Here is a 21726-nt window from a genome sequence, read left to right as displayed (position 1 = left end):
ATCATGTTTCTAATATTTTCAGGAACGGAATTTCTCCTGCGTTATTGCAGATTAATTGCAACATTGCTAACACGTCCTCTTTGACTAAAATCTCCACCTTGGCTAGTAAGTTCTTTTAAGTTGTTTGTAAGCCGCTTTAGAGTTACCATCGAGTTTCCATCGTCGAGGGTATTATCCGTATAGATGAAAAGAGAAATGAACGATACATGCTCGGATCATGCTTACATTCCTTTTTGTCATGCCTGTTTGGGCCCGTGCTTATGCTTTGTGATAAATAATATCATTATTAATGATGTTGCTATTTTTTATTTTTTAGGATACAAAATAAATTTCCAGTGGAGGGAAGGGGTGGTGGGGGCAAAAACATTAGCGGGGGTGGCACATAGGAACATTTCGCCACTTCTGGTGATAGTTTCACCTCATAGCTGTTGATAAGATTTCAAAGGTTCCTTTCGATGTTCAGTTTTCGAAATCAGTTTTTTATTTGGAGCGACATTTGTTTCAGGTACTTACGGCCTTATTCATTATCTAAAGTTACAAGTCTACTGACTAATCCCTCCATTCAGGTCCATTTGTGGATTTTAAATATTTTCATCTCATTGAAATGAAAATCTTTATGACACGAGCTTTTAGTCAAAGTCATTTGATCTGGTAGCCATGTTTGCTTGAGAACAAGCCCGATATCCTGATGGAAAATAATTCGTTGCTTGTTGTCCACACCCTTCGATTAGGATCGAGCTCAAGTTGAATTTAAATTTTAACTAGTTTGGTTCCTTTGCTAGATACTTATGTTGCACTTCGGACGATTGGTGTATCAGAATATTCTCGAACTCAGATAGTGGGATGTTTCGAGGTACATACTGGACATTAATTTCAGTGCTTTTATTGATTTTTCTGTCCGTGAACATAGAAGGAAACAAAAGGCAGGAAAAGCCGTCCAGATGGAAAGAGGCAGTGGATAATGAGACTGAGGGAACAAACGTTGAAGATTTTAATGGTGTGGATAGTCGTCCTCGTCTTAGTAACCAAGGAAAGCGTTACCCAAATACGTTTAAGTTCACATATTCTCTTCAATATGATGAGTCCTGCGATTGTCAAAGGAGTGTCCCCAGCAAAGTTTCAGGGGCAAACAGAGACGCAGAGACATTACAACCTCCTTTAACACCCTACACTTTATACATGAAAGCAGACGACGATTTAAAGTTAAAACTATCCAAGTCACGAACTACAAAGCTAGAAAATCTTCGGATGCATTTGAAACAACGTGACGAGCGGGGTGCCCTCACGTTGATCAGTAGCGATTGGCATCCCATATGCGATGACGAATTTGATGATCGCACCGCCATTGCTCTATGTCGATTGCACGGGTATGAAACTGGTCGTAGAACCTCTATAAGTTTAATAAGTCGCCAACTTGCTTTTAGGGATATATTGAATGGGAAGGATCAGACTGGATCAGACTTGAGAATTCGTCAAAACGGAATTGTTCACTACGATTCCTGGCGGTTCCACTGTTTCCGTGCAGCTAGTATCACACACCATCCTGGGCATGCACATAACGACCTAGGCAAACATTCTACAAATACCACCCTAGACACACAAATGCTAAACGCGACCGATAGTATTTCAATTGGTGACATATGCTCCGAACTACTGACTGAAACTCATGTGCCCTGTTCCAGAAACCAAGCCGCTGCTGTCTTTTGCCACAACAATGACCCTCCTTTTCTGCAATTCTACAACATCGAAATACACGTTGGATTAACAAAGTTTTACATCACATTCAATGCAAGATACGTCAAGCTCGGAAGGATATACGAATATTTTAAAGATTTTCCTAAGTCAAATGATGTGATGCCAAAGCGTTCTGACTTCAGTGCAACTATGTGCGGAAGAAAGGTTCCCCTGGATCTCGAGACCACGCGGGAAATGGGTAAAGGCAGACACCTCGTGTTTTTTGGAAAATTCCTTAAAAAGTGTGAGGAATGTGTTCGGATGAAATTCAAAGATTACGTCATAATTTTTGAAGACGAACATTTTATTTGTAAGCTGAAGGTAGACAGAACAAAAGAGAACGAGAACAATGACAAAAAACCAAAGTCCACGAAAGAAATGAAAAGTGAGGACCTAACTGAAACTCGAAAGGAAAGAAAACAGTTAAAGAAGAAACAAAAGCGCAGGAATAATGGAGTAGTTATTCAATATGAAATTAAGGAATAAAACTAATCTTAAGCTTGGGCAGGATATTGATCCATTTGTCGATAAAATTGGATAAATTTATCATGGAAGCATGGAGCGCAAAAGCACCACTTCTGTGAAATGGTACAATATTGACGATTGGGCGACATCTGTCCGACAGCGACATCTGTCTGACTCAGAAAATAGGTTATTTGGACAACAGTTTATGTCGGATCCTACCGTACGATTTTTTAAAAACTTTCTATAAAGTATGGTGGTTATAGGACGAATAATCTGTGTAAGTTTGAGCGAGTTTCTATGTGCCAAGTTCAAGATATTACCTTATACACACAGAATATATCCAATTCGGTGGTTTTCAGTGGTTCCAAAGCATATATCTGGAGATTCAACGATACGATTTTCTTGAAACTTTCTAGATAGTAAGATAGCTTTAAGACAAATAATCTGTGCAAGTTTGGATAAATTTCTATGTGCCAAATTTGAGATATAAATTTTTTATTTTTTAAGAAAAAAAAAAAAAAGAAAAAAAAAGAAAGAAAAAAAAAAGAAAAAAATTGAGATATCACTTCAAACACACGAAAATAGTGCTGTCGGACAGATGTCGCTGTCGGACAGATGTCGTGTCACCAATATTGACTATGAGTAATCAAACTTAATATTATTATTTGTATTGACTTTGGGTATAAAATAAAATATTTGTTTTTATTATTGTTGAAAACGTCACATGATCTCAACATGGCTGGCATACTTGAAAGATCGTGGAGTGTGAACCATCACTCACGATGCTATTTCCCTATGCTATGGAGCTCTTCTTATATGCCATCTTCTGTGACATGATTGCAAGGTACAACGTAGCATCCTCACGTCAAGTTAATACCTACGTCATACCAATCCATATCCTAAAACAACTGAACATTGCACGTGAGACTTGTTATTGCTATGTGATACCTGATAGCTTGTGACATGTCACCGGGTCGGGATTGTAAATCACTACTAACTAGGCTTCGATAAGGCTAGTGAATAAAAAGTAATGCTTTAATGACACCGTGGTTATTGCGTTTGTGTCATATTATATCTAGCTCACATTTACGCTCATGATATGATTACTTATAATAGTCATAACTTTGGATGAAGTGGAATTAGAACATAAATGATTTTAAATTTTCTCGAAATCAAGTAAAGATTTCAACTAAAGGGTTGCTAGTATTCAATATGTTGGAAATGAGTTGATCTCAAACCTTCATGGAATAATGAAGGAAAATAATATTAAAATACGAAATGATCTTCCACTCTGTCTTAATAAGTACATACTGACACGTGGCTTCAATACTTACTTAATAATAACATCATACTACCATATTATCAAGATTGGACAATTTAAAGATCTTATCTACACATTGGACGTATTTCGTGACCATATTCCGTCTCCATCACCGATATTTCTATCTAAAACTACATGGTCAAACCTTCAGAGATTGTTTGACTTTACCGAATCTTTTTTAAAAGAAGAATTATAAATGTTACTGTTCGAATAAGTTAGATCCTTTGACGAAACCTTCACTCCTGCGACCTTCATTAGGTACTTCCTGAAACCGGTCATTCTGTAGAAATAAATGATGGGGTTGGTGAGAGAGTTGAGGGCTACACATACAACGTAGGTGATGACCCAAGCGTAGTAGTAGAGAGGTGAGCTCGAACCGTACATCTGTCTGTAATCAAGTTCGGCGTGGAATGAAGCAATGGTGTAGGCAATGTAGTTTAGGAACACAGGCACATTGTAGAGAAGGTAGGTGAGGGTTACTATGACTATGGTGATGCTAGCTTGACGCTGCATCTTGATGCTGGAAGAAAGAGTTTTAGCTCGCAAGGTTGCCTGGCGTATCTTGTAAAGGGACGCCAAACAGCTAGTTAGGATCAATGGGATGGGACCTGCCATGAACACTGTGGACGATATCGAGTATATCACCCAGGCATGTTGGTCATCAAAACCTCGTGCGAAGAGGAAGCAATAAACCGAGTGTTTGTTGTAGGAGAATATCTGGTGTCCTGAGTCAGGATGAGTGTGGGAGTGGTCCAGGTAGTGGACACCTATTGCTCCACCTTTACAACCCACCAGGATCACGATAAAGAGAATAGTGGAGAGGGGTATGACGTACAGGGGGAAGGTTGTGTTGGGTTTTAGGAGAGTGATTAGGCGGCTAAAGCTGAGGAACCCTACCAGGAAGACAGAGTAGAACGGAATGATCTCCCAGAAAACAGCCCATATTGCACAAAACTCGTGAGATCCAAACATTACCTGGAGGAATAAGAACAATTTTAGCTAATCGCAATACATAATGTTGGATTGATGGTGTTCACGTCAGATTTTTTAAGACTTTTCTGACCAGCCACCAGCTTGCCGGCGCACTTGAAAATGAAAATGCAACATGTGTCAATTCAATTACGTACACAAAATCTTAAATTGATAAAATTCAAAATCAACTCATACTTACCTACTCAAAATATTAAAAACGAGTGTGTATACCTTTTCTCTGTTAGTGAAGAGAGAAGTAGCAACAGGAAAGAGAGTGAGCGAGACGAGCAGATCGTTTAAGGTTATCAGTACGTAAATTCCGTTAAAGAAACGTTTGTTGGACCGACCTAGCACCTTCCCGTACTGCATCACGAAGTACCTGACAATCATTATCATAGGGTTATTTTATACATGTTCATTGGGGTTTCTCGGTGAATCAATGCAGAAAAGAAACTCAATAGATTGAGTTTAGTAAGAAGTCCCATATTAGACTGACCTGATAGCCATGATATTAGCTGGAGTACCAACGAGGGTACAGGACACCAGAACCACCCCCAAGAGGTAGTCCCAGGTAGTGCTCCAGGTGAAGTTGAGTGGTTCAGTCACAGGGCTGTGTCCGGGAGGGACTGTAAGGTTACCCGTCATGTCTGGTTTGAGAGATGGTAACTTGATAGATTGTTATTAAAGCTTTTAGATTTAGAAGCTTACTATAGTCTATAATAGGATTATTTTTCCCTACCTTTGTAAGCTTTAGAAGTTTGGAATTTATTAGTGAATGCTAGATACAAATGATTACTAAGATTAAACTGAATGACAATTAATAAAGTTTGGTACCCGATACAATAGTACGTGACATTACACATTGCGAAAAATAAAATACGGAATAAAATACAATTACAAACAAACCAGAAACATACTGCAGAATGCACACATAAAATAAAAACCGAACGGTCACGTACGCCATTCTCCGCTCTCGGATACAATTTTACGTTTATATTTTCCACTTGAAATAATTGATTTAAATGGTAACGTCGATTGTACTGGTACGACTACTACTTTGTTGATCGTACGTGGTATAACCTCAGCAAAATTCTTGTAGAGATGATATGGAGATTGACCTTAAGATGATGTCATGAATCAGCAACATTTGCCATGATGGCGTTATGAAACGCTACGGTAAATAGCGACACTATTCTGAGGAATGTTATTCGATTTTAAAAGAAATTGGGGGGGGGGGGGGGGGGGGGGGGGGCAACCATATTAAAGTATATTAAAGTATATCCCCGGGTCAAAATCGGGAAAAAATCCTACATTTTAATATACTTTAATATACCTACAATTAGAAGATTTATATTCTCCGTTAAGATTTACATGATGAACTATATTTTTCACTCAGATTCGCAAGATAAGCCTGTTTTAGGACTAGTACATGAATTTCCATCCAGATTGGTCAAAATTGGCTGAGCTATGAGCTTAAAAAAATATGCCCATATTTGGGCATACGCTTCTGCCCAAATTCGCTTTTGCCCAAATTCGATAAAATTTCAATATTTTTTAATAAGACTAACTCTATGTGAAAGATATAACTCAGTGTTTGTTGAATATAGTGGATACTAAATAAAAAGACCTCCATCAACAAAATTGGGAAAATTGCACATAATATCTCGGGTCGGAATACTAGCCAAAATGACTTCATTAAAATTGAAATAACTCCATCAGTTTTCAATATTTTTTCAAGAACTTTTTGGAATCGATTAAGAATTGCATTTCAAACTTTTTTGGGCAACAATTTTTGATGTAGGCCTCCAAGGAGATAGGGATATATTAAAGTATATTGTAGGTATATTAAAGTATATTAAAGTATATCCCCGGGTCAAAATCGGGAAAAATCCTACATTTTAATATACTTTAATATGGTTGCCCCCCCCCCCCCCCCCCCCCCCCCCCCCCCCCCCCCCCCCCCCCCCCCCCCCCCCCCCAAATTGGCTAGAAATCTCAAATCATAGAGACTGCGCCCTCTTCAATCCTCTGGTAACTGCAAAACCACTTAAATTATGAAGCAGGTGTTCGCCTGTCGACTGAAATATTCTCAAAAACACCAGTACTGTTGAACTAACGAACTATGTTCTGAACTCGGTGTACTTGAGTCGTTTGCAAACTTGAAACAGCTGTTGATGAAATAGAGAGTGGAAATGATATGTTGACACCGGTATTGATTCAAACTGAGAGATCATTGCTGACTTAAACATGACAATAGGTTGATGAGTTGTTACTTGTTGCAAGTCTGAAACCTCCAGAGCGACAATATTTCACGTGTCATGACACGTGACATGACACGTGACAGAGACCAGAGCACGTGTCAAACTTTGTGCTTAGTCCAGTGTTTGTTATCAAGATAACCGATCATAGTGCGTCCCTTGGGATTTGGCGTTTACATGTGTTGGCTTCATGGTAAATATTAATACACAAATCTTGCTATCGACATTCGAGACTCGAGTCTATCGTCTGTTGTCTACTTGCCTACAAAACGTGTCTCAGAGCTTTGACACATGGGATACAAAACGAAGGCATTCAAACTTAATTTATGGCAACCGCTCAGAGCGTTTCATTTTGAATAGTGACTGATAAAGAAGATGAATTCCTTCATACATTCAATACATTCAGTACATTCAATACCTTAAATATGTTGAGATTAAACTGCATCAGGGCTCAAACAGGAATGCTATTCAATTAGCCTCTACTTGATACAAGGTAGGGGGTCGGTAACAGATGTGGTGATCATGTAATTCCACCCCAATGCCGAATCTGAAAATTCCGAAATTACCACTTAGAAAGCTTTTGAACGAACACCTGGTGACCTGGTGGTAGCAAACATGATACACTGCACAATTAGATACCATGCATAATGATTCTAAAACCGTGCCACCTAGGTCCTAGATGCCTGATTCCTGAATCTATGGCGGAGGTCCCACGTTCGAAAATTTACTTTGATTAAATCATGAAATTACTCCCAAGATATTAAATGGTATAGGTGTACAAGTTTTTAAATTTTCCCGCATACAAAATAAGAAAATAGCCCCCCCCCCCCCCCCCCCCCCCCAAACAGAGCTTCACATAGGCAATATTAACATACTGTGATTAACATACTACAAGAAAATAAATCCTTGTGTTTCAACAGGTGTACCATCCAGAACGTCCAGCAGAGGTTCTCTGTCCAGCGAGACGGTGGATGATTACGAGACACCCATCACCATCCCACTTGATCTGATACTAGACGTGGGCAAGAGCATGCCTGATACTGGCTTCGCTAACTACTTGTCTCGCTATTCGTACGTTACTTTATAACTATTATTAGCTTATTATTCTTAGGTAACTGTACTTATTTAACTGTACTTATTTTATTATTCTTTGTTATATTAATAGTTAGTCGACTGTCAACCTTTTAATTTGTGATGTTTGCACTGAAAGCTGTGGTAGGTTTACAAAAGAAAGTAAGAACTGGATGGCAGTGGTAGATAAAATATTAAACACATTTCCAAAATGTGAGGGGCGATGGCTGAAGAATTTTGTTAAGCCTATCAAACTTCAACAAAGACGAAAGATATGATTATTCTAGAAGATAGCATAAAGTTGAAATAAAACAATATTGGAGAACTTTTTTTGTAACCTACCACCTGACCAACATGTTTTGTTGTGCCTCTAAGTCTTAGATACTTGATACTTCCCATTTCATGGTACACATTACACATCTACCATTTCATACTACTCTTTCACAGGAAGGCGGGTTACAGTCGACTACACGCGGTTTCTCAAGAGTTCGTGTACACGGAGAAGACATATGTTAAAATATTGGGTGTGCTCAATACATTCCTCAGAGAAATAACTATACCTAACGGTACGTATTTCTTATTTTACTTTACCTCTAACGGTACCTATTTCTTATTCTACTTTACCTCTAACGGTACGTATTTCTTATTTTACTTTACCTCTAACGGTACGTATAATACGGTACGTATTTCATATTCTACTATCTCTAGAGCTGACTATTTCTGACTTATAACTCAACGATTGCGAAATAGTTGGTGAAATTCCAATCGAATCAATTATCTACTCTAGTGCCTGGAATTAAAACACCTGGCTGAAATTATCAAAGAGTTTTTTAAGTTCTTAAAAAATGCCATGTTATAATTTAAAAGGATAAGCTTGTGAAGTAAAATTAAAGTATACAACAAAACTTCAAATCCAACGCAAACAATTCACTTGGTTGGGTTCACATTTCACTACAAATCATGAAAATCACATTAATAAGCTACTGACTCAGTAGCTACTGAGCAACAAATATCAGAGCGTGAGAGCCCCTCATACGTCATTAAAGGAATGAAGCAACAGCTGTGGTCTATATCAGGGCTAAACTATTTTGACTAACTTAGTGAACTGCATCAAGGGACCAATCGGATTATAATTTCTTAAAACTCACAGCCCGGGCAGACTGAGTGGTATATGATAGAGTCCTATTGTAGAGTCATATAGAGTCCTATATAGAGTCCTATATAGAGTCCTATATAGAGTCCTATACAGTGCGCACTGCGCACTGATCTAACTATTTATATGTATCATACAAGTATTCATAACTATCCTGCTATTATCAACATATGGGCGCAATAACCGTTGAAAATGCTCTCCGGGCCACCGGTAACATTTCCTCAGAGCGCAACCAACAAGAACAGATCAGCTAACCATGATCCCAGCTGGGCGGGGGCTAGCTTTGTTAGATACTGCTGCACCAGAAGGAACTCGGTGCTTGCTTTTCTACCAATAGAAAGTTGGATATTTGATTGGTTTATATTTACAGCTGGCCAGAAAACCTACCACTAAGTTGTTTGGCTGATTTTTTTAATTGTCTGGGGAGTTAAATTACGCCAAATAGTAATTTCCTTAAAATTATACTATTTTATAGAGCCAGAATGAGATCTATTTTGTATCGTATACAAGAGCATGCATCTTACCATTCCTATTAAAGATGGAGCTTTGGAGAACTCCTAGATCATAGAGGTCAGATGAACAACAAAGGTTATGGACATGGCTAAATTCATGTTTATTACGCGACGGTACGATCAATTCATATCATAAATAGTATCCTATAAGCATTTAACTGGAACCATGACGGCAGCTGTAGCTCTACCTTGTGGCCGGAGCTACTGAAGCACTCACGTTTCACGTGGTGGCTTATTGTGACTCCTTCATAGTTCATAATCACAACACATAGCTGCTAGGTACCATTTAAATTGTCTGAAATTATACCCCAAGCTGCAATTAAACTGATGTGAAATTGCAGACTGTGGCGGGTCTGATAAACAAAAGATCATCTAACATCACGGTTCCTTTCAGGCCCGTTTAACAACGCCCAAATGTTACTGTTAAGCAACCTCTACGAGATGCACCAAAAGTTCCTGCGGCAACTTGAAGACAGACTGGTGGCCTGGACTAACGAGACACGAACTCTTAACATCTCGGATGTGCTCGCTAGAAACCTCTGTCTCTTTACGGTACTTTAACTTTTATGCGTGTGAACTTTGAATGAAAAATGTATATAGCAAACCATTACAGAGTGACTAGCACCAGAGAGTTTCAGCAATTTGATTTTGTGTTTACGATTATATCCTGAGTCCTGACGACATCAATAACTAAATAATCTTATGTTCAGCTATACACTGACTACAACAATAACTAAATAATCTTATGTTCAGCTATACACTGACTACATCAATGATTACAATCTGACGATGGAACGGTTCAACGCGTGTTTGCAAGAAGAAGCAGTTTTCTCTAAACATGTCATAATGTTCGAGGGTAAGCTAAACCTAAAGTAACTTTACAAATGATTCAGTGCTGAAAATATTTTTGAAAGCTCCACAAACTCTGTTAGTGAAATGAGTTATGTTGAGGATAAACCTGAACAGCCTTAAATTTGTTTCTCGAATGAATATAGACAATAGATAACTGAAGACAAATGAAATTTCAAGAAACATGTCCACAATGACTCTAGCTCTAGTTACAATTGGATATAGAAACTTGACACAACAAACTTTTGTTGTTTTAAGTTTTTACAACAAGAAGTTTAACAAAAAAAGATAATTGGTTTTTTCAATTTGCCTTGACATAGAGCAGACTGAGCGACTTTGTCGGCTCTCTTTGTGAATAAAAACAAATGCTTGTGACAATGTTATTAGTTATTTATGCCACGGGAAGGAACCAACAGAACGTGAAGAAGGAAAATTTGCCACATTTTATCGTAACTCGGCAATGAAGTTGAACGGCAGTATCCTTAAATGTTGGGAAGGAGGCAGCTATCTTCATATTTAATGATGATAGTCATCATCAGAAAATGTACATTAAAACATGAAATGTTTGTAAATACTGTACTACTAACCCACCCCCGTACAGGTAGATCGAGCAGTATTGTCACTAACCCACCCCCCGTACAGGTAGATCGAGCAGTATTGTCACTAACCCACCCCCTCGTACAGGTAGATCGAGCAGTATTGTCACTAACCCACCCCCGCACAGGTAGATCGAGCAGTATTGTCACTAACCCACCCCCCGTACAGGTATATCGAGCAGTATTGTCACTAACCCACCCCCCGTACAGGTAGATCGAGCAGTATTGTCACTAACCCACCCCCGTACAGGTAGATCAAGCAGTATTGTCACTAACCCACCCCCGCACAGGTAGATCGAGCAGTATTGTCACTAACCCACCCCCCGTACAGGTAGATCGAGCAGTATTGTCACTAACCCACCCCCGCACAGGTAGATCGAGCAGTATTGTCACTAACCCACCCCCCGTACAGGTAGATCGAGCAGTATTGTCACTAACCCACCCCCGCACAGGTAGATCGAGCAGTATTGTCACTAACCCACCCCGCACAGGTAGATCGAGCAGTATTGTCACTAACCCACCCCCGCACAGGTAGATCGAGCAGTATTGTCAGTATCCCCAATTTGTTACTCTACCCTGTCCTGAGGATTAAACAGTATCAGGAGCTCGTTGATAGACTCATCGGCTGTATCGCTGAAAACGATCCTAGCTACCCTGATTTTAACGGTGAGTTTTAAACTTTAAAAAACTAAAGAGCTGATAATGCCAGCGGGACCGGACATTTTAAAAGGTTGCAAATCAATTATTTCAAGTCAATTATCTCTGATCAGGCGATATTTTTAACCTTGACGCCAGGTGGATGTTTCGTAATATACCTCAAAGAAGTGCATAGTTTTCTATCAGCAAAAGGGCGGTTACTTTAACGACTGAAGTGCTGACTGATGAAATAACTGAATATCACTATTAACGTTATAACAAAGCTCCTTAGCTGAATTTTACAAGCTTGAACCGATTGAAGGATAAAGAGTCGAGACTTTTTGTTAATGATAACGCGCATACGGCCGGTCAGCTTAGAATTTATAATGGTCCAAATGCTGCAACGTTAGTATTAGTATTACGTACTATATAGAAATTTTATTTGGACATAAATACAATTTTTTTGAGACGCTGAAATATAAACAACTTTTCGACAACCTTTCAACAACTGAAAGTAAACGTGAAAATTTGAAAAATAAACTGCCAAATTTTTCGTCCCCAAGCCATGAAGTCTTTCTGAATGGAAATGTACCTATTGTTTCAAGGGTTGACCATATTATTGTGCTTTAAACCAAATCTGGGAGATGTTATCTTTATCTCTCATTGAGGTCAATTAAATTTTAAGTTCATTAGGCAGGTGAAAAACGGACAACTTTTCAACAACCTTTCAACAACCGAAAGTTAGCGTGGAAATTTGAAAAATAAACTGCCAAATTTAGCGTTCTAGGCCATGAAGCCTTTGTGAAATATTTGATGAGAATTTTTAGTTGACAAATATTTTCACGCATGGATAGAAAAACCTCAACCTGGTAACCTTGTTGCCTGCACATAACAAGAGCAATTCTAACTGCACATCCACATTTTTTGTGAACATGCTGACATGAATCCTATCTCAATCTGCACTAAACCTTTCTCAAGGCATGTTTTCACGTCTTAATAAGTAGCAAGATTGCTCTTCCTTTAAAAACTTTCCTGATCCCTAACATGATTGATCGATTGGTGCGATCTTTCAATCGGCTTCCGCACTACCTACTTTAGAATACTCAGTTTATGAGTTTATGGTTTGACGGCACGATGATATCTCGGTGAGATTACTTAATTCTAGCGCCACGTTTTAGATAACCTACACATTACACGCCCTCTTAGTTCAAGTAAGTGCGTACCGACGTCATCTCGCAAATAGATGGGGAATCAATGGAAATGTATTGTTCCAAGGGTGGACCATATTATCGTGCTTTAAACCAAAAGATGTTATCTTTATCTCTGATCGCGGTCAATTAACTTCATTTAAGTTCATTAGGCAAAAGGTTGGTCAGTGGTAAAGTCTAGGGAATGAGCTGCAATTAAGAGTAGTAATCATCAAATTTCCGTACTGGTAAACCACTTACGTCTCAAATAGTTGAAACAGTCCGTGCAAGAGCCACGAGACTAAACAATTTACTACTAAAATTTTCAGTATACCGAGCCCCTGAAACTTATTACCCGATGTTACAGGGTGAGTATAATAACGCCCCTTCATCCAGATGGGTGGGCCAGTTGCACGATTGCCTGTCATAAAATGCTATTGATCAGAATGTTTGAGAAGCAAAATTAGAGTTGTTCCATAGCAATACGCAAGGCTTGTACTAGATTTAATAAGACAATACCATTTGATAACCCGCATGAAATAGGTTTTGTAGATTTACCGAGGTCTTGTATAATGTATATTGTATAATGTATATGGCATTTTGAAAGGTATCATAATCGGTCAGGACTGCTCACAGTCAGTTTTACAATACATGAGACTACTTTTGGATTAACACCATGTTGGTAGATACAGAGGCGATGTTTGATTATTTGCTTTAGAGAATAGACTATCAAATAAAACTGTAACAAATTCTCAAGCCGCATTGTTTTCAGAAGTGTTCCACGAGATAAACGCCAACACGCCGCCCCTCACCCAGGAGCTACCCAAGATAATGAACTTCACTGTTTTGCAGACCCTGGAGACCGAGCTGTTGGGGATCAAGGAGATACCTGTTTTAGGTGAGTTCTGGGTTATTTGCATACCCCTCAACTTATCCAGATCTATGTTTAACTTTAAAATACCCTGTTCATGTGTAAGGTAGTAAGGTACATTATTAATTAATGTGCCTTACACAGTTACACAGTGTCTGAAAACTCACCTGATTTTGTTAGAAATCTCGAAACTGTGATGTGCTGCCGAATATTATCAGCGTTCTGGGCTAACTTAAACTCGAAGTACACAAAACGCACAAGTCTAGGTAAACAAGAAGGAAACTAACTATTTCTCAGTTGTGCCAGACAGAAGTCAAAATTCCAGCAATTTTACAACTTATTGCCAGTAGATCTAAATAAATGCATTCGGTTTTGCGTGAGTGAAGACGGTAAACGGGTAAATTATTTAATGAGTCGAAAGCGAAACCGCTAAATTACAAGTTCATTAAAGACTAAGTTCTGCAGCGGTGCTGTTCATCTATTAATTATAAACCCATCTTCTTATCTTTCATTTAATTAAGCACCGGTGAAATATAAATCCACACCAGTGGACCTCTGGTTAGGTTCCTTAATACAAGGCTCCAGGACCGTATAAGTACATCAAATGTTTGAATAAACAGAGTCCTAAAGTAGAAAACTGCAAGATCTACAAATTAGGGCAGTAGCCGGATAATTAGTGACACGAAGTTTTAATTAGATTAGATAATTATTCCTTCTCATTAAAAAGTCGTCCAACTAATTAAGTAGCAAGAAGATCTAATAATAGATAACTATTGATCATTACTATGTACATTTCTTTAACTGTTAATAATTTTCCTCGTGTTAACAATAATTGTCATCATAACTTGCTAACACCAGTGAAGGTTAGGTAGACTCCCAATGTTTTCCGAACTGTTTCCACATGAGTAGTTCAATATAACTAATTATCTTGGTGACCTTAGTGTTGGCTGAGCACTACTTAGCTGTTATACTACTGAATAACAAACAACAATGTATCACAAAAGCCACATTTTAGACTGCTGCTATTTATAACAACCTTAGCCTGCTTAAGATGAGAGCTTATCAGCTTATCACTTCCTAACGTGGACAATGGGCACGTTCCAAGGTATTAATAGTTGTCTAGTTAACATCTAGTTAACACTTAACATCTCCCTCATTACACCAGTTGAATGTACTTTAAAGCCTCATTTGCTTGAGCTACTTGGTACCGGCATCTTGACTACAATTGCGATGTTAAGAATTTGCTGCTTTATTTTTTAATGGTACCGCTACTTGACTGTACATAAAAGGAGCGTGACTTCTTAAAGTTGAACTTATAGAGGTGTAACAATTGAGTCCTGATAACGTAAAAATACCAGAAGTGACAAGGATGATACTCAGTTAATTGTAACTGAGAGCTAAGCATAAGCCGCAAGTAATTGCACCCAAATCAAAGATTGTCAGCCAGGTGGTGGAACTCATCATATCTAAGAGCTCAGATCCATTGTCTCATATCGTGCTCGTCAAGGTTCAATGGTTAAAACTAGATCAGGTGTGAGCCGTGAGGTGCTACCATGATCTACCGAACTATCCGTTCCAGAAAAAGAGATTTTATACGATATTTTTGTGTTTAGGCATGCTAGTTAATAATCAAGATCGACATGAACTACATCCAAAGGAAAATATTAAATAGATGAATATAAAATAATGCCCCTATGGAAGGAAACTGTAAACCATTTCATTATTCAATGCTTATTAGTGTGTCCTCTAAATAATAGAAAGATAATTTCCTTAAAATACGTATACGTAATAATAATAATGGATAAGCTCCCACTCCCTTTATAAATGCCCCCACGTGATGACAAACTCCCTCACCCCTGCTTTTCAGGACGAGTGTTTCTAAGACGTGGGATGGTGAGACACGTGACAGCAGGCCGGTCAGTGATCAGGACCCTGATCCTGCTCTCAGATTGTCTCCTCTGTTGCAGAGACAAGGACAAGCAGCTTATCGTGCTCGGGATGTACCATGTCAAGGATATCGAGGTGAGCTGGTCACGTGGGTATGTTTTGTGTTGTCGTGAAAACTTGAAATGAGTGCGTTACAAAGTTCGCCAAGTCAAAACAATGAAAAAGTGCACTAAAATTGTGGATCCAAAAGCCATCTAAGCACACCTGAAACATTGTTGAATTACACAAAGAAACCAACAGCGCTCAACTATTATATATCTGGATCAGTTAATGTATCAAATTCCTTTTGTCCGAATCTTTCATTTCAGTGAAAGATTTGAGGGAAAGTTGAGATTGGCCCTCTTGCAAGCTAGAAACTAATTTGCACCTGTTTATCCAGATCTCTAATTTTTGAAACTATTTTAGAGGCTGTTGGCTGGCGTCCACTGCAGCTGTAGTAAATCAAACAGGTCACAATGCAACAAATTAAAATCAATAACTCGCCCTTATCAAGAACATCGGGCACGGACTACATCATCTGGTCGAATTGCCATCCTTGCCTCCACCTCTAATTCAATTTTCACCACTCAGGATTATTTGCCAAATTATATCCGGACTCCAATTTTTGTATAGCTCGCTTTTAATTTAGAGGAGCTTATTATATTATCTTCATGTATCTCGGACCATTAGAAACGGATAACACAAAGGTATGATTGTTGAGTTGTGGCAGACCTGTGAAATCCCAAAAAATCCTCCTCATCATTATTGCTAGATTGCGTACATCATTAAAATTCCGGAATGGAAAACGTGAAAACTGTTAAACCTGTAAAAATTAGGGTAAACCTAACGCATGCAAAGCATGCAAGGGATTACGCTGAATGTGAAAGGTATCGTTCTCATCTGCAATAAACCTATCAGATATTTAAGCCTGTTTTTATCTGTTAAAAACATGTAAACAGTTTCTGGTATATAATTTGTTTACAATTTTTGTTTTTCCAATATTCGGTGGAATATCACATTTTTTCCACAATCCCCAAAACATGGGCAAAATTATTTGTATTCGTTAACAACTCATTACATGATCTGGAACAGTGGAAGTTTTGATACTACCTGAAGTTTTGCGGGAAATAAGTTGGCCAGCGAATCAGATAGTCAACGTACATAATATTGTGCTTCATTAAAGATAAAATTGTAATATTTATTTTTTTTAACTCACCATTAGAACGGTGTTCTAAGGAAGCAGTTTTACGTGACGACGTTTGACGTCACTCTCAAACAGAGGAATTAAAACCTTCTGCTTATTTGGAAGTATTATAACTCCCAACACTTCTACATAACCTTGAAATTACAGAACAACCACTTCCTCTTGTCATTTCATCGCCCTTTAAACTGAATCATCAAATGAGTCCCCAAAACAGTTTAGACGATTTATTCACCTTGTGATACTGATAGGACATTATAATTATGTACCTAGCTATTCGGAGGCTTACTAGATCCTGGTATAGTTTGTGCAAACCCAGCTGCTAGAACAGAGCCATCAAACTGGTGTCAAAAACTAAATGAAGGACAAGAAAGAAGGACTACAAAAGGGTCAGCTAGGATCGTTATATTTAGGGACACAGACTCCGTACGGGGTTACCAGCAAGTTAAACTGTCTGGACAATGGACAATAGTTAACACAATACACAAAACACACTTACACAGGTTGCAATTACCTTTCTACTGTCTATTGTGTTCTGAAGCTGAGGTAATTGTAGGTTTACTCTACGATTAGTACTCCAGAATCTACGTCTACTACTCGGTCTAGCTAAATTGTAGATTAACATTGCTACTTTCAAACGTACAAACTGACTGATTGCGCAATTAACAGCGTAACAAATTACAACAAAAACTAGTATCAATTAACAGAGAAACTGGTTCTCTTTATTTGCGGCGCGGACATTAGTACACATACCAGCTTTAACATTGTACCCACACATTCCATTGTGTTCTGGATCACTAACACCTCCCTCGCTCTCCAGGTGGAAGAGTCGAGAGAAGATAACCTGTTTGGTTTCCTGGTCACACTAACAGACAGTAACCAGACCTTGGAGTTCCAGGTTGAGGACCCACAAGATAGCGAGAAGTGGGTCCACGACCTCAAGTTTACCACCAGCATCTACCGCAAGAGGAGAAAACCTGAGTTCCTTCCTGTTAGTTTCTACATTATTTTTGATAATTCCAATAGGATTTAATCACTAATCAGTGAATTTAAGGCTCTAATAGAAAGTTAGAAATAATCTGTTTGCTAATTTCAAATAAAATTGTATCAAATGGTATAAAATTGTAATAGTATAATAGTAGAGACAGATAGTATACTTTATAGTATAGATAGTATACTTTATCCAAGTCTTCACAATTTCAATATACTGCTCCCTAATTGACCTGATTGTCGTCCTCCCTCAGACCCTGACCAATGCACCAGGAACAGAGCAGGCTGTACAGGAACTGTGTATGGTATGTGGGATTACTCTGGGCAGAGACAAGCGGCAGAGGACTTGTAAACTCTGCAACAAGGTAGGTTTTAGTGCTCTTCACTTTGTGTTAGTAGTGACTAGAGAACTTGTAAACTCTGTAACAAGGTAGGTTTTAGTGTTTTTCACTTTGTGTTAGTAGTGACTGGCTATCAGTGGTGGCTGAGTATGCTCCTTTAAAGTAGATAGAGTGATTTAGATTTAAAATATTTGTTCCCACAAGATTAAAAGTAAGTTAGGCATTTATTTGGGTGTTTGTAAGTTTGTCCACGGTAAAGTTAGTGAAGTATAACTGCTAATAATAATAATAATCATTGTAGGTGTTGTGTACGCGGTGTTAGTATATACTGTAAGTAAAACTGCTAATAATAATGCTCATTGTAGGTGTTGTGTACGCGGTGCAGTTCGTGGAAACTGGCACTACCCGGACAGTCTGAAATGCAGAGAGTCTGCGAGAGTTGTTATTCTCGAGGAGATGTCAGGTATGTAGTTTTCAGTATTCTTCTTAATATGTTATCAGGAGAAGTGTGACCATCTAATATTTTGGATTTGAGAAAGCTCGCGAATCATTTTTTACGTCTGTCCTGTATTTTGCTGTTTATTTTTGCTATTTTTGAAAATAATCAGATCATCTTAAGAAGTTTTTCTAAAACTAACAAACTAACTCCCTCTCTAACTCAGACACAGAGATATGGAGCTGACTCAGTACACAATACAACCTCCTCTTATCAGCTACGGTGGTGACGACATGCTCTCCATGGAACAGGTTAGATAGATAACATGTGCGCCGCGCATGCACGGCACAAATACCATGTGCGTGCTTACTGCTTATTTGTTATTTCTATTTTACCTCACTCCCTGCCCAGTAAGATACCATACTTCAGGAACTAATTATTTGACTAAAAACCCTCATAAATACAATTTAGCTACCAAATATAAATACTCTTATCCCAGCTGTCTGGTTACGTGTATGTAAGGTCACAGAACCGTACCCAATGGAGGAGGAGGTGGCTGGAACTCATCTTCTCTAAACTCTTCTTCTACGAGGCGGACGATGATGTCAAGCCACTTGGCTCCCTTGACATGCTTCACCTTCAGGTATGTTGCATATGCTGAGCATATCATGGACTACAGGATTAGGGAATCGCTAATTATGTCAGTGAAATTAATGAGGCTAATTTATCCCATTTGACAACCTGTTCTCGGAGTTTTTACTTTTAGATAAATGATTAATTGTTGTGACTGTTAATTAATTTATGATAATTATGGGCGGCATTCTCCAGGTGGCTGACACGAAATACGAAGACCACGTGTCCGCAAACTACGCTTTTAAGATATCCAGCAAGACATTCTCCATTATCGTGGCTTGTGAAACTGCTTATTCTCTCAAGAGGTATTTAAACACTGTTGCCCCTTTTTAAAAACTTATAATTACATATTATCGTGATTTATTAACATGTTTGTCTAGAATGTGCTGTTTCGCACGCAGATATTTGTGATTCGCACTTGTAAGATGTGATTGTTATTAAAGGTTTACAAGGAATGTCGAATGAAGGAATGTTTGTGTACCACATGAAAAGTCAGTTAAACAACCATTGTTTCTCAGGTGGCTGCAAGTTCTGGAGAAGGCAACTCTGACCTCCAACCCAGATGTATACTGAGGTTATAAAGAGAACAAACATAAAAATTAGGCTGAATATTCTGCTTTTTTCTAAATGATCGGACAGAGAAACGGAGATGGAACTTGTAGTCCAACGATATCATTTTGGAGGAACTTGGTGGCTGAAGTTATAAAACCAAAAACAATGATACGTTTCTCATGACTTTACCAACGCCGGAAAAATATGTATATTTATTTTAGGCTGAATTATATTTGCTGTGAGTATTGTTCATGAATTAAACTTTGAGCGGAGAAGAATGTCATAATTTTGATGAGAAATAGTTGAAGAAGAATGTCATAATTTTGATGATATCTTCGTGAAATACAACCCCCATTTATATAACAATATTTCCAGAAAAATTTAAACTGGCACGTAGAAGTACATTTTATAAAACATTTCATTTAAAATTCAACGCAAAAACTGTAAATGTTATGCTGAAATTTATAGTAAAATTATTAAAAGAAAAGTAGATACTAGTTTGTTTTTATGTTTTGTTAAAGTTTATAGTTTGGACAGGAAAGTGATGCTTGATATCCGTGCTATTCATTTGCTAGCAGTAAACCCGAATTATGTATTTACTTATTTAGATTAAACAGACACATTTTAAAACTTCAGCGTCAATCGATCGCAACAAAGTATCATACCTTACACCTTAGTTCCCAACAATTTGTGATAGCCAGTCTGACATTACTGGGCGGCGCTCCGCCTGTCATTTGGCCTGTTTATGAACAGAAAAGCCTGAGGTTCCCAGGTAAGTCTGACTAGTCTGACAACCAACCGAGAGATTTCCACCTGCTGCACAGTGTAGTGTGACGTATAGCGTGACAAGGGGTCACGTGCGCGGCTGTGCTGGTCACCTGACATCTACGTCACGCTGTTCGTTCAAGTTCAAATATTGGTCGCTGGATAGGCTGGTGTTGTGAGCGAGAGGATGTAAATTTTTTATATAAAATCATAAATTAGAGAGCAAAATTACTGTGTCTCTAAAAAATGAATGCTCAAATTTTCGTTACCCAAACAAGTCCAAATTTCCCACCCAAATTTTTGTTCCTCAAATTTATCGAGCCCAAAGTTTTGGCACAAAGTTTTGGGAACTAAGGTAGTCTAAAGATTCTAACATTTAGAGTTATTTAGACACCCTTGTTAATTGTTATAAATCATCCCCTGTAATTTCTGTAATGATTTCAAACAACAAATAAAGTGTTACCGCTGCGGTTTATTTAAAGTTCGTTGGCTGAATAAAGGTTTTCTGTCCAAAAAGGAGTATGCATCAACATTGTAAAAATAAGCTACTTTATATATTGAGAAATTTTTAAGATTTTTATGTTCAAATGTCATATATGATCAGAGTTTATACAGAATATATAAACCACACACATTTATCAGTTCTTTGGAGATTTGAACCTGGAGTTAAGATTTATTTTAAAGTTGAATAAATTGAATTTCACAAATGATTTATCGTTTTGTACTTAAATTTACGGTTATTCAATCGATTATTAATCCGTCGCTTACACTGGTTTTGAAGAAATTCCCTGTTATAAATCCCAATTAACACTTCAACTTCCCAATTATTAACATACATTTAAACTTTCATTTAAACTTGCAGTGATTTGAATAAATTAGCCGAGTGTTATCAAAGCTATTCCGCCAAATTGTATCATGTTTATTATCTGTGTATAAACATATTTGGGATAACTTTGATTATTAAATCCAGACAATTTTATTTCTTACGTTATTAAAATAAATTACAAACGTCCTGGATTATGTTGATAACCGATCTGTAATCATCTAATTTGAGCCAGAAGTGAGAAACTGTCCAACTAAATGTAACATACGGCCTCACACTGTAAGTGTGAAGCACTGCCATGTGTGCCACACTCTATGAATAGCCCAATAGCTAACTCCAAAAACACAATGACTTACATATCATTGTTTTGAACTAATTTTTTACTACTGGATTCTGTTACTCATCAAATAATTTGTTTGTACTTTTCATGGTTG

The 21726-nt window shown here is 38.0% G+C and overlaps 2 protein-coding genes across 2 annotated transcripts in view; both read left to right on the top strand.

The window, feature by feature from the left end:
• LOC134813594 (FERM, ARHGEF and pleckstrin domain-containing protein 2-like) overlaps positions 1-20325 on the top strand; it is a 59982-nt gene extending 39657 nt beyond the window's left edge. Inside the window, exons 14-28 of the mRNA XM_063821453.1 lie at positions 23-105; positions 7671-7821; positions 8269-8387; positions 9881-10038; positions 10240-10342; positions 11463-11597; positions 13527-13652; positions 15493-15647; positions 17573-17743; positions 17997-18107; positions 18449-18546; positions 18746-18830; positions 19019-19162; positions 19348-19457; positions 19671-20325. Of these exons, the coding sequence (XP_063677523.1) occupies positions 23-105; positions 7671-7821; positions 8269-8387; positions 9881-10038; positions 10240-10342; positions 11463-11597; positions 13527-13652; positions 15493-15647; positions 17573-17743; positions 17997-18107; positions 18449-18546; positions 18746-18830; positions 19019-19162; positions 19348-19457; positions 19671-19725 (1804 nt within the window). The 3' untranslated portion in view covers positions 19726-20325. The remainder of the gene's footprint in view (positions 1-22; positions 106-7670; positions 7822-8268; positions 8388-9880; positions 10039-10239; positions 10343-11462; positions 11598-13526; positions 13653-15492; positions 15648-17572; positions 17744-17996; positions 18108-18448; positions 18547-18745; positions 18831-19018; positions 19163-19347; positions 19458-19670) is intronic.
• A 1371-nt stretch (positions 20326-21696) lies between these two features.
• LOC134812609 (glycine betaine transporter 1-like) overlaps positions 21697-21726 on the top strand; it is a 97635-nt gene continuing 97605 nt past the window's right edge. Inside the window, exon 1 of the mRNA XM_063820096.1 lies at positions 21697-21707. The gene's annotated coding sequence lies outside the window, so the exon portion shown is untranslated. The remainder of the gene's footprint in view (positions 21708-21726) is intronic.

This window comes from Bolinopsis microptera, chromosome 3, assembly GCF_026151205.1.
Source record: "Bolinopsis microptera isolate Bmic1 chromosome 3, MBARI_Bmic_1.0, whole genome shotgun sequence".
Classification (NCBI taxonomy): domain Eukaryota; kingdom Metazoa; phylum Ctenophora; class Tentaculata; order Lobata; family Bolinopsidae; genus Bolinopsis; species Bolinopsis microptera.
This window is presented reverse-complemented; position numbering and strand designations above follow the sequence as displayed.